This window comes from Pleuronectes platessa, chromosome 9, assembly GCF_947347685.1.
Source record: "Pleuronectes platessa chromosome 9, fPlePla1.1, whole genome shotgun sequence".
In the NCBI taxonomy this organism is placed as follows: Eukaryota; Metazoa; Chordata; class Actinopteri; order Pleuronectiformes; family Pleuronectidae; genus Pleuronectes; species Pleuronectes platessa.
In genome coordinates this window covers 17,991,743-18,009,606 of record NC_070634.1, presented here as the reverse complement: position 1 = coordinate 18,009,606, position 17,864 = coordinate 17,991,743, and the positions used below count along the sequence as shown (strand labels likewise).

Here is a 17,864-nt window from a genome sequence, read left to right as displayed (position 1 = left end):
ATGGAAAAGTAAGCTTCCTTTCCTAAGTGGGAGTTACATCTGTGTATAAACACAAGTGTGTGGTTAGTGTTGCTAGGGAAAAGGGGGCCTTGAAACTTCCTGCCAACAAACATATAGCTGGCCACAACAAGGATTTTGACTTTTAATTTTCACCGGATGGAAGTGTTTTGTTCCTGCTTTACCGAACACAAAAAAGGAAACCAAATGGTCTGTGCTAACCATGAAACAGAGTGATGAAGTGTAATCATAAGATGCCCTGCTTTTCATAGTGGCTATATGCATCCACCACACCAAGTCATTACCTGTGTAACTGTTATTAATTCCTCTCCGTCACATAGAATCGCAAGCATCAGTCTACATGTTCAACCAGCCATCAATTTATTCCTAATTTACAACGTTAACCTCACAGAATAGACGGGCAGCATGTTGGCAATGAGCTCTGGACACACACAGACACGTTTGTACTTCTATATAAGTGAGACAATACATTCCCTAGCCCCTTACCCTAACCTTAACCACCCAAACTAAAGGCCGAACCAAAACCTTATCCTAACCCTAACCCTGAAACCAAGTCTTAACCCTCAAACAGCTAAATACAAAAATGTCCTCAATATGCTTAAAAGGTTTCTCACAAAGATATAAGCACAGGAACAAATGAGTAGAGCCCTCTCTGCTTATGTGTGAGACAATGAATGCATCAGGACAGATTTTGAGTGAGAAGGGCTACAGCAGCGACAGGTCAAACATGAGATATAGGGCTCCCCCTGGTGCCACTTGTAAGGACGGCTGTCCAGTACTGCCTGGGCTGACATTATTTAACTTCAGTACAACTAATTTCACGCTTGTCTGCTTTCTTTCATTTGCCTTTTTTCCATCATTTGTTTCATCCCTCAGCATTTTACCTAATTTTTCCTTCTCGTTTCCACACTTTGTCAGATGGGATATGGTCACAGTAGCTTATTTAATGTGAAGCCTTTTTATCTTTTCAGCAAAGCATGATCAAGAAACATCAGAGGTAAAAAGTAGTTTCTCACTGTTTAGTTTTTTGCTCATTACAGATCAATGTGCTGCAATCCAAGAGAAGATCAGAAATCCTGAAATCAGTAAGTATAATTTGTTAACACATCAACTTACTCAAACGTCATTGCCTTTACCTCATTGAGTAACAACCGTCTGATCTACAGATGCTGTCCTTCATGTACGCCCACTTGACCTTCTTTCACCAAGGATATGACCTCTTCAGTGAACTACAACCTCTTATGAAGCACCTTGGAGGACAGGTACAGCCCACAGCCGATAAACACATGCAAACTCATTACACTAGCTTCATTCGAAAGCATCAGCAGTTGCTGTCAGACAGACACTTTTGTATAAAAAAAACACTTGCACACATTTTTAACATTAGGTTTTAAATCTTAATGACATTATGGTCTGGGTCAAAATTTACTGGGCTACCAGATAATTAAGAATATGCACACAATTCGCCAGAAACAACTTGTAAAATGTATATTATTTGTGCTGTATGGATGGATGCTCTATCCATACTAATTACTTAATTAAATCAAACTTGTAAGGAAGACATAGGGCCTTTTACCAATTTTAGTTGAAATTCTCAAGATATTATTCATATTGTTGATGACAAAATTTGGCATTTTTGCTAAACTGATGTCTATGTGTGTGTGATATTTGGTTCAGCTTGATTTGAGTTCAAGGGGACTGTTGAGCCTTTGTGGTGGTATGTGCTCTTCTGAGTGCCATTCTAATTATAGTTGATATGACTTCATCAGTGTTACTTATATTTTAAGTCTTGTTGTGATCAGTGATGTGAAAGTTGTATTTTTTATGTATTAATTTCTGTATACTATTAAACAAATATATCTTTTAAGCACATTCCTCAAATTATCGTAAAACTGATTTTATTACATAGTGTTATATAACTATTGAAAGAGATGTTGTATTACAGTTTTTCTAGATCATAAACATTTGCTGTCCCATTCAGTTATTGGGGGGAAATGTAGTTATTTAGCTTATGATTCAAGTGTCACTTCCTTTTTCATTTTAATACTTCCTGTAAAAATATACATGATACTGGTCCCGACAACATTTCCGATGCTGTCAGAACAGACAATATAAACACTTGCAACACAAGCAAACTGGGGGCTATTTTTAGTGCAGTGGAAGAATAACTGTTAGCTGAGTTTACATTCCAGTGCACTGTCACAAGTAAACAGGTTTTATTATGTAGGCAAGGACGATATTGCTTCCTTATTGAAACATGTTGGTTCAGGGCCTCAACTCAAGTTTAGAGGAATCGTTGCAGGTGATAACTTGTCTTGCAATCCTCTGAAATTGTACATGAGTGATCCTGAGTTTACAGTCACATCATTATGGAGCAGGTCAACTACACTTTGACCTTGAGCCTCTACCTCTAGACAACCTCTCTTGTATGTGTGTAGTACTGCTATATTTTTGTCCACTGATGCTTCAGTCTGTGTGTGTCTGTGTGCATCCTCTGAAAACAAACAGAGCCTTCCTTCTGGGCCAGAGGATGGGCTAAATGTGACTTTAAGATGATTATCACAGAGGAACTGCTGTAACAGTGAGAAGGGAATGAGGAAGAGAGCAGCTAGGGGTTGGAAAAGGTTTTTCCTGCAGTTAGACTCACACTCCTGAAGGTCAGCTGAGCAAACACTGCTAAGAAACCCAAGATATATACCGAAGGTTGTGGAATAAAAACTGGTCACTCTGAGGCTGGAGCACCGGAGGAGCTGAATGAGAAGAAGGCATTTCTCAACAATGGGTGCAAGACCTAGGAAGGACTCCAGCCACACGTTCAGGGGATCAGGAGTCAAGGGGGAGCTCATTACAGCTTTTCAACATATTTCCTGATTTGTGAACCAACAAATTTGACAAAAAACGGAACTAAATTGTGTTTTTTATTTGACAGAGTAAAACAAGAGTGTTTTTTAAGCCAGATCTGACGACTTGAGACAGCGGTCCTCTGAAGTGGATTGGTGGTTTTTAACCCTCATCCTCTAAAGTTGGAACCATCTGCAGTTGTTCTGTCAAGAAATTCACAGACAGAACCAAAGAGTACAGAGAAGAGACACGGACCCACCTCAAAAGGCAGATTTTCGGGAGGAATACGGAGCAGAATGTAATTTTCTCAAAGCACAAAGTGATTGAAGCTGAATGGAAAGGCATGGACTGTAAGCCTGTGGCTTCAACACTCAAAAGACTGGAGAAAAGAAAAGCAAGGATTGTGAGGGGGGGATGAGAAGTGAACAAGACCCTGAAGCGGGAGGGAAAGAGGGAGAGATAGAGGGCTGGTTACAAGCCGATGAACAACTGGAGTATAACTGCCGTGTAGTTTATAAGCCCGTCGCAATGAATTTGGAGCAGTATCAAAACTGAAAAAGAAAAAGGAAGATCAGACAGCGAGCTGCAGGAAGCAGCGACCAGAAGGATTGTGGATTATAACTGAACTCTACATCATGAAGCTGAAGAAGGTGGATAGGCTGTGCAGGGAGGTGTGGAGGAGCTGTCAGCAGGTCGGATAATATAACTTGATGCCTGTGACTAATAAGTTATCAAGGGTGGAAATAGTCTGCAACAATAAACCAGTATATATGCTTCAGAACCAAGTTAGGAACAAAAGGTGGCAATTTGTATTAAAAAAAAAAAGAGTAATCTATTACAATGAATACTCTGTTTGTACATTGTTTTAAATTAATTTACCTAAAAGGTCATGTGAAGCGATTATTTTTCCATTTTTGTAGTTTATTTTCTTTGACTTGGTTTTAGAGAATATATACTTAAGTATAGTTTATAGTATATGAACTTAAGTGCAGCAGAGGTGAATCTATTTCTTCCTCTTTATCTTTATCTATTCTATAACTTGGGGTAGGTGAAATGAAAGTATAGAAGTGAGGGGAGGCTAGATTTTTTGAAGTTATTTGCATGACAACTTTATGACTTATGTCAAATATGGTACTTTTTCTGTCCTTGCTTCTAAATATGAGATAATCTACTGAATGCATCTCTCCGTGACACAGATGCTCACAGCAGAACATATGCTGAGGGAATATTTTCATACAGAGGGATTTTTGTGTCTTTACCGTGAATCATGCAGCTTGTTGTCATAGTTGCATGTCAGAACAGATCCAAGTGGTGGGGCCGAGACAGAGCGTCAGCGTGGTGCTGTGGTCTGTAGGTGACAGAAGCAGGATGAGTGAGATATATGAGGTGAATTGTCTCTGCTGGCATCATCATCGGCGGCTGCACACTGAGATAGATAAGATGTTTAAGGTATGGCGTGTCAAAGACACAAAGTATGTGGAGAGCTGCAATTACAAACACAAACCTGCCTTTTCAGATATAGATAGAAGCAAATAGACAGCATGGACCAGACTGGAGTAGTTGTTATGGTGCAGCATGGGAGAACATTTCCCATCTGATGTTATCTGCCTGCCGCTTTGCCGTCCACCCATTTCCTCTCTCAACAAAAGACCCAGCTCCCTCAAATGCTGTCTTCTCATATCAGATAGCAGCATTTTCATTTTCATACGCATCTGGAGAAAAAAAGATCCAATGACTTTATTGTTTAGAAGCAGAATATTATTTTCCTAGAAAATGTCCTACGCACCATTAGATAGGAAGTCAAATGTTGGTCTCACCTCCTCTATATAATTATCTACAGTGTGGTCTCTGTTTAGTGTGAATTGCCCCCTGGCTTGCAGTTGTGGTTACTGCTGCCTGTAAAACCACCACAGGCATTTAATGATGAATGCAGATAACGTGTTGTAAACATGCAACACTTTTTGTGCTGATGAATTTTCCTTTTGATTCTTGTTGTTTCAATAAATTCCCCTGCACATTATCACCGTAACTTGCAGCTGCAGCAGTCATTATTCAGCAGAAAACCATATCAAGTGTTTATGGCCAAGTAGCTGATTCTGTGTGCATGCCGAATTGAAAGTAGACAGTGATTTTAAGATGGGGTCACAAAGACAGTCATTATGATTATAGTTTAACGTGGCACTAAGAGTCCTGAGTTGATTCAGAGAAGACTATTATTAGTAACTTCACAAATCTGTTATCAAGCTACTTTATTTTCTCTAAAAATAAAGAAGAGAAACCAGTTGATGGGGCTACAGAAGAAAAACGGCCCCATTGTTTTTTTATTAATGTGCACTGTCTGTGTGGAAAAAATCAATGACACAAATGTAACTTCTAGATTCAGCTTTTCTCAGAAACTTTGAATCCTACTCATCCATATTCACGTGCAATTCTAGATCTCCCCCCCTCAATCGTTGACCTACAATCAGATACTGTTCCTTTTGTGTTTGAGGCTCGAGATTTGCTGATTTAGGTCACATTGCGGCACCAGACTACCATGATTTGACTGCTGCAAAAGGCAAACTGGCACATTTTCGCCATCGCCCTGCGACCTCATAGAAGCCCTATTTATATGTATTTCTTTTTTCTTTGCAGTCTTTGTTTTCCTCTCTCTGCGCAGTGCTTACTTCCCAGAGACGAGGAGAATCAATCACCCCTACCCCCAGCCCCCCCCCCCCCCAATCCAATTTCACACATGATGAAGCCACTGTGGATCAGTTCATTTTCTTTAGGAGAGAAAAGTGTGTCTTGTCTTCATGGGAAAAACTTTCTGTTTGCTGGAATTATTTTTGGCTTGCAAGATTGAAAAGGCAAACAAAGAGAGAAGCATCAGTGCATAGGCTTAAATTTCCTTTCCACGTTAAGTCAAAAGAGGATAAGTGGCCCAGTATTAGATTGATTCTTATGGGCTTTGTCTTCAACTGTGAGGTGAGATAAATGTAAAGAAAGCATCTAATGAGTAGACACATTTCACCGTCTCTGAGTGAAACGTGTGTGAGACCAGGCGGTTTGGTACGGTTGACTAATCAGTTGTTCTGTCTCTTGCAGTTGGACCAGCTGGTGGTGGATGCTGCCAAAGAGAAGAGAGACATGGAGCAGAAACACTCCACCATCCAGCAAAAGGTACACACACACACACACACACACACACACACACACACACACACACACACACACACACACACACACACACACACACACAAAATATGGTCCCATTTCCTCTCAATATACAAATCATTTTGAACAAACTAAAGTAGCATTCAATTTAGAATGTTAACCAAAAAAAATCACAATACAGCATGTCGAATTTGTTCTTCTTACGTCTGTCCAGCAACCTGCAAATCACAAAAATATAAACACTGACTCAATATGTGCTCAACATGGCCACTCTACTCTGAGCCTGAGCTTTTCCTGTGTGTATTATAACTTTATGGCTGTAACGTGCTCGTGCCTTTGGTCACAAAGCCTTTCTTATTGCACCCAGGCCTCCACCCAACAAAAGTAAAGCCACTACACGCTACTGGGATCTTGCAAGTCTTACCTTTACCCTACAGTCAAGTGTTGTAAGCCCCCTGACCACAACATGCCTCTTCTGAACTCTCTGAAAGCCACAATGCTCCATGCTAAAATATTACAAGCTTGTGCTGTATTCAGGATGAAAACAAGTCTTTTTTCTTATTATGTTAAAATCCTTAGTATGCTTAAAATTAATGTCAGCCATTTATTTTATATTTTTCATTTGAGTGAATGGAAGAAGTGCTCCGCCCGCCGGTTGTAAAGTGATCGCTTCAGATGACTTCAGCCACACGATCATGCATTATTGAAAGCTGACCGAAACCCATTTCCAAACAACCAAGCTTGAGTTTCAGCATGCTCCCATCTCTACCCTGCATTCCTCCAAACCTAATATCCTAAATGAGTCATACTTTTTATTTAAACCGCTTCCACAAGCGTTCAGCAGAGGCTTTGGCAAGACGTAACCAACAATCGTCAGAATCTGGACAATGAAATCTTAGAGCTTTTTTGCCCCCATAGTTTTAATTTCAGAATAATTTCCCGGATATTTCTCAGCATGTTTGTCAAAAGAGTGTGTTAATTTCAGACAATGGTCTAGTTGGACCTTTTTGAACCCTGAACAAAAAAAGGTTAAGCACAATGTACAATACAATACAATACACAATCTCATTAACTCCAGACAACATCTGCCATTTCTTCTCCCAGCTGTTCTTGGTCTGGCTTCTGTTAATTTGTCTGCCTTGTCTGTGCAGTAGTTCCTCTTCTGACAGGTCCTTTTATTCACCATCTGTCAGTTTCTAATTTGTTGTCCCCATCTTTTCCTTCTGTATATTTCTTCTCCTATTTCTTTCTCTTCTCTCTTGCTCGGTCAGTGATGGTGCTCGCCAACTTCCCCTTGTTTATTTTAAGACTCTTTACATTGTCTCTCTCCCACTGCCCTATCTTGTCTTACCATTTGTGCTCAGATTTGACTGAATAACTCTATTTTCTGCTCGTGCTCTTTCCCCTTCCTCTCTTCTTCTGCTCACTACAGGCTGCTCTGCAGGTAAGTTGTGACTCTTCCTTTCCCCCCCCCTCCACACTGTCACTGTTGTTCCTGTGTCATGTCTGCTTGGTTGGAGAGATTCTATACTCTTTTCTGTTTGCTCAGACCTTTTCAGATCTCATCATCTGTAGGAAGATGAGTCAGCTGCTCAACTCATTACACTGGCAATTCCATCTTAAGAGGATTCGCCGTTTAACAGATTTCAGTTGTCAAATTGATCCTTTTTTTAGTTTGTGAACAGTCAATCATGACGTTTCACCCTATTTTTATAGCATTAAATAACTAATTAAAACCAAACTCACCAGAAAAATTAACACTAACAATCATCAGTTTGATGAGAACAACCTAAAAGGACAAAAACATTCAACACTTTTGTTTTGTCCATGTGTGTTAACATGGAGAAGAGGGTGTTTATGACCTATACTGCAGCCGGCCACCCTGTCGTCCATGATTGTATACAGTCTATGATAGTAATACCTTGTTGTGGCTCAACTCTTATCCCAAAACTTAATAGTTCCCCAACATTACAGGATACATATTATTGTTAATGTACTAGAGAGGTACTTTAACCCAACACACTTTCCAACCACCTACCACTTTGCAATAGAACCTACATGACTATTTTAATAATCTATATCTACTATAAACTGATTTAATATTGTGTTTCGGCCTTAGTGACAAGGTAGGCTTGCACTTGTAGGTTGTTTTCTCGCGGCTGTTGTCCACAGTATTAAGAAACTCCACTGTGTAGATGTATGTAATGTTTCTTTTATACCTTGGTGTAAGTCAGAATATGAGTTTTGAAAGCCTGAAGTCTTGTAAAGGAATTCAATCCCCCATCATTAGGGCCCGAGCACCGAATGGTGAGAGGCCCTATTGAATCTGTAAGGATTTTTATTATTATTATTATTATTATTATTTCCCTTTGGGGGGCTTTTTCAGGGTCTAGACATGCTCAAAAAGTTATGAAACTTTGCAGGAAATTCAAGGTCTGCGGATATTTTAGTATTCTGGAGTAATTGGAATTGGGCGTGGCAAAATGGCTCTACAGCGCCCCCTGGAACCAGCCCCTAGGTTTCCACATAACGGATTTTCATCAAAATCTGGATATAGGTGTATCGTGACCAGTCATGAAAAAAAGTCTCATGGAGCATTATGAAAAACGCAACAGGAAGTCCGCCATTTTGCTTTTAGTGGCCATTTTGGCAATATCCCACATTTTTACTTTTACGTACTTGTCCCAGGGCTTTCATCAGATCAACTTCAAATTCAGATGAGTGTCATCACAACAAGATGGAGATAAAAAATGATTGAGGGATTTTTTTTTTATCACACCGTGTGACCGTGGCATGGCGTTAAAAATTGGTTACACGCCATCAAAACACGGGCATCTGTATCTCGGACATACATGTTCCAATCAAGTCCAAACTAGACATGTAAGACAATAGTCCCCGCCTGATGACATCTATGCATAAATGATGACTTAAAACCGCAGCGCCCCCTGGTGGCAACAGGAAATGTCTTGTTTTTTGCTTGTCTTACACTTGGATGAATTTCTCCTCATCCACTGACCTCAACCATGTCAAACTGTATCAAATGGGTCCCAAGACATTGACAATGAAGACATAAGATTACCGTGACTTTTCGTCAAACGCCATATGAATGGCGTGGCATTAAAGTTCATCAACTCGCCGTGAAACACGAAATTGCTGTAACTTCAGTGTTCATGATTCTATCTCTCTCAAACTACATGTGTGTAACAACAGCCCCCCCCTGAAGATATTCATATGGTTTTAAGAAATGGGCGTGGCAAAAAAACTGACCAGCGCCCCCTATAGGGCAACCCCGGCACTACGATGGCCGACATTTATACAAATCTATCGGGACATGTGTCGTTTCATAACAAACAAAAAAATATCTTGGATGGGTATGCTTGACCAAACAGGGAGGCCGCCATTTTGGATTAAGTGGCCATTTTTTTTCCATATTCCACATTTTTACTTGATGCACTTGTCCCAGGGCTTTCATCAGATTAACTTCAAATTAAGATCAGTGCCATCACAACAAGATGGAGATAAAAAGTGATTAAGAGATTGACCTTTCGTCACACCGTGTGACCGTGGCGTGGCGTCTTGAGTTTGATTAAACGCCATCAAAACACGAGGTTCTGTATCTCGGACATACATTGTCCAATCGAGTCCAAACTAGACATGTAAGACAAGGGTGCCATCCTGATGACATCTACACAGAAATTATGACTTGAAATTACAGCGCCCCCTGGTGGCTACAGGAAGTGACATGTTTTATACTTTGATGAACTGCTCCTGGCTGATTTACAATATACAGCTCAAATCAGATCAGTCAAGTCATTAGATCATGGTCAGAATTGTGACGTTTCCTCAAACCGTGTAAACATTGATGTGCGGCGAAGGATTTTCCTTCGCCAAAGGACACGATGTTATCATAACTCCACTGTGCATTGTCCTATCACTACAAAACTTCTGTCACATGGTCAGAGTCCAAGCCTGAACAGCTCTATGTGTCAATTTTTCCTCAGTGTCATAGCGCCACCTACTGATTCGCCAGGAAACAGGAAGTACTTTGTTAATCCACTCTGCATTATCCAACCGGCTACAAACTACTGACCTATGATCACAATACTGATCTGAACAGCTCCACATATAAATATTAGATCAGGGTCATAGCGCCACCTACTGATCAGTGTGAAAATTAAGTTGTGTTAACATTGTCCAATTGACACAAAATTGCTCACGCTACATCAGAGCGCCTACATGGACAGATATATATGTCTGTGCGTAATAATAGTGATGGCGCCACCTACTGGCAAACCTACTGCCGCAGAGCGCAAAACGCATGCAACGTGGAGAAGTGCATGCTCGATCGATGATGTGCGCTTGATCATCGATCGCTCTCTCCACCGACCGCAACAGGCTTCAACGTGCGGGTGCTCGGGCCCGCAAGTGCTACAACGTAGCCCTAGTTTTATTATATGCTCATATGTTTGACTGCAAAAACCTTTATTTACTGCCCCCGTTAGGCTCATTTTACGTTTTTGTCTCTTCATTCCTGTGTGTACTGTGCACCTTATTTGTGTTTGCACATAAACCCTTCCCAGTAACATTGTATTGATGAAACCGTCCATCCTCATGGGTGTTGAAGAGGCTCCTGAGGTTGTGTTTAGTACGCTTCCAGTCCGCCTGTGTGCATTATTCAGCAGTTGCACTGTGAGCACAGGTCATGACAGTCTCTCAGTGGTGCTTCAGCAGAGAGAGATGGGCTAAAGATGTTCCTGTCTCAACTCGTAAAGAAAGAAAACACAAGTCATTAGGGTTGAAACTGCTCTGGTGTTAAAACGGTGGGATTGTATTTCTGTAGAAATAAGCAAGAGTTGGTTAAACAGGCAAACATTCATGATTGTTATGTTAAAGGAAGAAAAACAAACCTTCAGCATGTTTAAAGGACTTGTTTCTTAAGTAACACACACACGAGGGAGATGAGATAGTGAGTGAAAAAGCTGAGTGCACGTCTGTTAAACTGAAGTCAAGTATAAATGTTTGATGCCTGAGCTCCACAGCACAGTCGACTTAATTATTCTAACCCAACGTTCACACCAGCAACACACACTTGCACACACATACACACTCAGACACAGGTGATCATCGCTTAGAGCATGAGGCCTCAGTAGGAGGAGCAGCAGAGCCAGTGCCCAAAGTTTGGATAGACGCACACAGAACCACGGCAGAGGAGGAGGCGAGACACGAGTCATATAGTGCTGGAGTGTTATTGAGATGCTGCACAGGTAGACTTTTAGATCGCAAAGCTTCATCTGCCTCTCACGGTAACGTTCTGTCACACACAAAGTGGGGCGCATGCCATAAAACCGATGAAAATGAAGATTTTCAGCCGTTTCCATTATGTTTGGTACCTGGTAAGTGCGATCAATATGAACTGAAAATGTACATGTCTATGGGCTTTGATATTTGTAGTTAGAGTGTTTAAGTTAGCATTTCTTTAGCGTGAGTGTGTCGCTTGCACCATTTATTATTTTGCCATATCAGTGATATCTAAAACTCCTCAGTGTCAGTGTGAAGAAATACACATTTCTTTTCTCTGTGTGTCATTCTCTTGCTGTGTGTAATGTTTTAGGAGGTGACAGAGCTTCAGTCTTTACCAGACTACCGCAACTTTTGTGCTTGGACCTCCGTACGTAGAGTCACTGCATCGATTTCCATCTGACTTCCGTTGTGTAACCCTACCTGTCCCCATCTTTCATCGCCTCTTCTTTCCTTTCTCGCTCATGCAGTGCAGTGTTTGAGTTGTTTGTACCTCCATCTTTTTTGTTGCATTGTAGAGTGTGTATCAGTCTTGTCGATGTGTCTTCATTTTGCAGCATGCATTATTTCCATGCTAGTGTCTGCTACATTCAACTGAGACTGCTGGTTTGATGAGTGATGAGGTTTGTTGAGTGGTTTGTTGCTTTGCAGTCGACTTTTTGGATAATAACCGAACCCTTCTCTGTTGTGAGACGTAAACCTTACATCTCTTGAAACAATTCAGGAACCTTGAACCCCAGCTGTGCTCATAGCTTGACCACTACCGGTTTTAAATGTGTGTAATATATAGATATTAACAAATAAATATGAACCATAAAACAACGTAAACCATAAGAGGTAAATACAGACTGAGGAGATACTGAATCACACAGCAAACACATGCAGTATATAATTGTGTTTTTCAGGTCTGTGTTTCAGTCTCCTGCTTGTAAACTTTGTTCTTAAAGGTCTGAAACTGATAAAATTGAAGAACAAGTACAGTTCATTTTTTTACAGAGCTGGCAGGAAGGGTTGTAATCTAAACACTTCCATTGTTATATCATGCAGAGAAGCATCTATTTTGGCATGGTTGCTTTCCAGGAAGTAAACAGGAGACGGTAGTTGATGTCTGTTGATGAATGAGGTCATCTCCACTCAACGCCCAGAATTGTCTATGCTGATGTATTTTACTCAGTTTGCTGCTCTTGTATTTGTCTGTGGTAAAAATTGTATCCATTTGTGGTCTTTTTATATCCAGCTGTCATCTGATAGTATTTAATATTTTATAATTTACATTCTTCATAAGAGACCCTCTGACTCTCTGATTCACAATGTTGGTCAAGATGAATCAGTCCAGTTTGAGTCAGATCTAAATATCGAGCGTCTTTAGTGGAGATAACAATTGGTGTAAACTGACTCCACAAGGACACGCACACATGCATGCACACGTACACAGATGCACGTGCAGATGCATCATGGTTTTCAAATGCCACCTGAAACTGAGGAAGCTGGGAGGGTGTTAGAAGAGTGTGGCAGCAGCTCAGGTAGTTAAAGATAGACTGACCCATGACAGCATGGCAGATTGAGTTTCAGCAGGAGTCAGTGAGGGAGAGGATGCATGGAAGCTCAGCTCTGCAGCTTTTCTCCTTAAAGGGCAATATCTCTCTCCCTAACTATGAGCTCAATAACTAACAGGAATTTATGTGGGCTCTTAATTTAAAGATTGTTTGTGCGAGTGTAGCACTAATGGGAAGGGAACTGGATATGGTGCATGTTTGCAAAACAACATTAACATTTGACTTTATCTACTTGATCGTTTTCCTGGTTGCACACAAACAAAACAGTGTTGTATGTACTTGTTGTTTACTATGTCTCTGATCATTCCTGGCATTTGTTGTGCTCCCTTGCCACCCCACTGGTTATATCATCTCTTCAGGGACCGGGAGAAGTAACATTTTGAAGCCTTAAGGCAAATGCTGAAGAAGTGGGGTGACTCTACATTTCAAGCAATACAATGTTTGTGACAGATTGTTACTCTTTAAGCATAAGGCAATTGTTTTTGTCTTTTCTGGTTCATGCTGTGATACATAATTTCTGCTCAGTGTGAACAGTGGCTGCTCACTACAAGGTCATTGAGAGTCACAGATCACCCCAGGGAAAAACACTTGTAACACATGATTCACAAGAATAATGTGGGAAGAAAAATACTTTAACACTGTCCTCATTTGCTTTCTTTTTCTTCATCTCCATCCTCCTTTTTTAGGATTTCTCAAATGATGACACCAAGCTGGAATACAATGTGGACGCAGACAACGGCATCGCCATGGAGGGTTATCTTTTTAAGAGGGCCAGCAATGCCTTCAAGACATGGAATAGGTACAGCAGACTCCGCCAGTTAACAGTTTCATGAATTGATTAAATTTAATGATAAAGAACAGCTGTTGTGGGCTTGTTATGGATTTAAGAGGGCAGCCACTATCCTCATAACTTACAGAAGAGATACAGAAAGAAAAGCTTTTTATCAGGACAAAAATAATATAATATCTTAAAAGTAAGAAAGAAGAGGTAATGCAATGGTAGACATGAATGTTATTCCAAAGAAAAGACAGATTTATGCTACTGTTGTTCTGTAAAACAAACATTGTAGGTTACTGTTTACTGTGTTAAATTACACTATTAATGAATCTACTCATTAGCTCTACCTCTCCAGGTTCATTCTATCTCTTTCATCCACATGTTATTTTAGGAGCATTACTGGTAACTGCATGTGACTAAGCCTTTTTAAAATAATCTCATGATGTCTTTTCAGGCGTTGGTTCTCCATCCAAAACAATCAGCTGGTTTACCAGAAGAAATTTAAGGTATGTCAAGTGACTCCCTGAACTCAACCGCAGACACCATCAAATATGCATGTGTTGGACTTGCAGCACAAGTATCTCCCCCATGTATTTGTAATGGGATGCTTTGGCTTGACTTTAGAGCAGTAGAAGTCAATTCAACACGTTTATTATAGTGGAAAACTGCTGCTGTATGTGAAGATGTGTTTCTCTGTGTGTAACTTTTTAGAAAATATAGAAGTAGTGTAACTAGAGTCCCATTCTGCTCTATGTCTTAACTTTTTAGTTTTCATACATGTCAGGATACACACATTTATTTGCTTTGTTTAACACTGGACAAATTGCTGTGTGTAGTATTTTACTATCCAGGACAAATATTGTGTTCGATACCTCTTAAAAGCAGTTGGACGATAACAGCTTGTGGCTTTGTTAGACATTTCCATGCAAAACTGTCGGTAGTAGCATCTTTGAAGAGGCATCTAAGAAATCTAAAACCGTTTAGCTACTTTATTCAGTAATGGCCCAAAGAAAGCAGAAGTAGGCCACACGTGTACCATGTTATTTGGATTATCTTTGGTGCTCCAGTGGCGTTTGTGCATCGTGTTTAACTAAAGCTTCTGTTTTGTCGCCTCAGGACAACCCAACAGTGGTGGTAGAGGACCTCCGGCTATGTACTGTCAAACACTGTGAAGACATAGAGCGTCGCTTCTGTTTCGAAGTGGTGTCACCCACCAAGTAAGTTTGAGTCACTGCCTTATCCCTCTGTACCTGTCTAATGATCACAGAGATATGAAGGTGGGAGGGTGGTGTAGTAGTGTACCCACCTCCTACCATATGTACACACACAACCACACACACACAGGCTGACAGCAGTGGTTTGATGTCTCTCCGTCCCAACAGGAGCTGTATGATGCAGGCAGACTCAGAGAAGCTGCGACAGGCCTGGATCAAAGCTGTCCAGAACAGCATCGCCACCGCCTTCCGCGACAAGGGAGATGAAGGCGAGGTAAAAAGCAAACGCAGTCCCACTGTTGCTTACAAAGATTTAAATAGTCAAATAAGACATAAATATAAAGATACAAACTCAAACAAAAATCCTTTACACTGCTCCGAAGTCACATATTTATCACAAGAGAAGCTCCGAGAAACAGAGCTCTGAACTGTATGCAAACATGAACACCTCCAAGAAATAAAATGTTTTGAGAATAATGATTAATTTCATCTTTATTTATGTAACACTGACTTGCTATCCTCTTGTTAACATAAAATTCCTCTGTTTACTTGTTATCCACTATAGTATCCTCTGAATATTTGGTTCTCACAATCCGTCCACAAAGCAAGTTTCATTTCATCTCAATAAATCGTAATTTCTTCTCCTGGATGACTGTTTATATCTTGTATCTCTGTCGTGTAGAAGCTGGACAGGAAATCGTCCACATCGACAGGGAGTCTTGACTCTGGTGGGGAGCCAAAGGAGCGGTCGCTGAAAGGAGAGAGTGCCCTGCAGAAGGTCCTGGCCATCCCGGGAAACACCTGCTGTTGTGACTGTGGCCAGCCAGACCCTCGCTGGGCCAGCATCAATCTGGGCATCACCCTCTGCATACAGTGCTCTGGTATTCACAGGTAAATTGCTGTGTTTTAGTGATTTAAATTCCTTTTAGAAGTCTTGATGGCACCTAAAAGCGGCAGCAAAAGCTGGGGCAGCAATAACAGAGTCTCCAGGGGATGTAGATAATTAGAAAATCCCACTAAAAAGAAGAAGAAAACAACTGAAGAGGAGAAAACTAATAAACTGATCTTGGGACAATTTATTTATTTATCACTTTGCAGGGAACAGTTCATTTTGTTATGGAAAATTTTTTTCAATCCGAGCAATGGTGGGAGTATAATGTACCAAATGTTTTGGTCTGATGGGATTTTTGAAATGTAAACAATGACATGAACACCCACTGTGCTTTGGACGTGGTAACAAAGTTTAATTGCTTAGATATTTATTTAATTACATAATAGTGACCAGATCCCATGATTTCCACACTAATATTTATCTTCCTTTTTTCCTCATTACAACTTTAGAAAATAATCCAGATTCTTTTTTGGGGGGGAATTTGAATGTAATTTTAAGGGATTAAATCATAGATAATATTTGAATCCTTTAAATTACTCAATATGTGTTAATCTCTGGCACTTTCCCTCTAGATATATTTTTAAGATATTGTATTTCCTCTTCCTGCTGTTAATCTAAGAGCTATATTCTAAACCAACACCTTTTTTGTGATGAATTCAGTTACCATCTGTAAATACTCTGAACCCAACTCTGTGATCCATCCATTCTAAACTATACTTGTAAATAAAAAAAGGTAATAACACAGCATTTAGTCATTTATCCCATTCAACAAAATAACTCTTTGCCTCCTTCACCTGCAGGAGTCTTGGAGTTCATCTCTCTAAAGTCCGGTCTCTGACTTTGGACACGTGGGAACCTGAACTTCTTAAGGTTTGTTAGAAAAAAGCTAATGTATATAATCAATGTAGCTGAACTGTCCTGTTCAAATTTAAGTCATTCCTACAGGAAGTGCTGTCTGATTACTGTTCATATCTTTTCATTGCACACATTTCATTTCTCTAATTTACCACCAACAGTTTAGTTTTATTTTCTTCTTCTGGGTGGTAATCATTTCCCCTCTTTTTTCTCACAGTTGATGTGTGAATTGGGAAACGGAGTGATTAATCAGATCTATGAAGCTCGGCGAGAGGAGCTAGGAGCCAGAAAACCACAGCCAGGAGACCCCAGGTACTTTAATAAGAGAAAGCACATTCGTTTTTACATAGTAAGAGAAAATAACTTCAGAGAGAAAATAAATAAGTGCCAATTTTCTTTTTAAGATTTATTCCTCACTGGTTCTGTTCCTTAGTACTTAGAGGTTTTGTGTTGCAACACATGAAGGAAAGAGATAATAAAAACATGTAGTAGACTTGAGACTTATAAAAATAGACTTTTATAAAAGAATACAATGTAGGCATCATTGTCTTAATATAAAAGTAACTTTGGCCTCATTATGACTAAAGACCTCTAATCATGAACTCCCTCTGTATCAAACTGTTCCTGATTTAAGTAGATACATGGTAGTAGAGATTTTCAGTGGGAGGCTAGAGACCAGCAGATTTTTCTAATTTGACTTACAAACGAAACCCTTTGCTTCTCGTTTCCTCCAGACACGAGGTTGAGGCCTACATCAAAGCCAAATACGTGGACCGTCGGTTTGTGCGCCGCCCGTCAGACGAGGAGCTTCGCAACAAAGTGGTCTCTCTGAGCAAACAGGAGAAGAGGCTGAGCAGCAGCTCCGAGCACCTGCCCCCCAGGCCACCTCCACCTACCCCCAAACTCCGACCGGCTTCAAACTCCTCTGGACAAACAGGTCAGTACAGCAAAGAAAGTAAAACACAACTTTGACTCAGTATCTATTTCTTGTTCTTGAACCTGTCTCTCATCTCTGAACCTTATGAATAACTCAGGTTTACAGAAATGAGGGTTTGAACCCAATCAAGCTGCATCAAATTTTACACTCATAGGTATCAGAAAATGTTCAACAACAACAATATTCCTGGATCTGCCCCCTGATCTGAATCCTCTCCTTAATGTGATGGGTTCCTCTGGGATGCATACCACATCCTTCCACCAGGTTTTTTTGGAAATCAGTTTTTTGTTTTTGTGTAAACTTGCAAACAAACAAACAG

At 40.3% G+C, this 17,864-nt stretch overlaps 1 protein-coding gene across 3 annotated transcripts in view; it reads left to right on the top strand.

Annotated features, from left to right (window-relative positions):
* The window catches only part of LOC128448366 (arf-GAP with coiled-coil, ANK repeat and PH domain-containing protein 2), a 47,495-nt gene that overhangs the window by 20,428 nt on the left and 9,203 nt on the right, over nt 1–17,864 (top strand). For all 3 annotated transcript variants that reach the window (XM_053430970.1, XM_053430972.1, XM_053430971.1), the window contains 11 exons: nt 1,059–1,103; nt 1,185–1,280; nt 5,947–6,021; nt 13,556–13,668; nt 14,102–14,153; nt 14,764–14,864; nt 15,030–15,135; nt 15,544–15,752; nt 16,554–16,623; nt 16,826–16,920; nt 17,343–17,545. In XM_053430970.1, the coding sequence (XP_053286945.1) occupies nt 1,059–1,103; nt 1,185–1,280; nt 5,947–6,021; nt 13,556–13,668; nt 14,102–14,153; nt 14,764–14,864; nt 15,030–15,135; nt 15,544–15,752; nt 16,554–16,623; nt 16,826–16,920; nt 17,343–17,545 (1,165 nt within the window). The remainder of the gene's footprint in view (nt 1–1,058; nt 1,104–1,184; nt 1,281–5,946; nt 6,022–13,555; nt 13,669–14,101; nt 14,154–14,763; nt 14,865–15,029; nt 15,136–15,543; nt 15,753–16,553; nt 16,624–16,825; nt 16,921–17,342; nt 17,546–17,864) is intronic.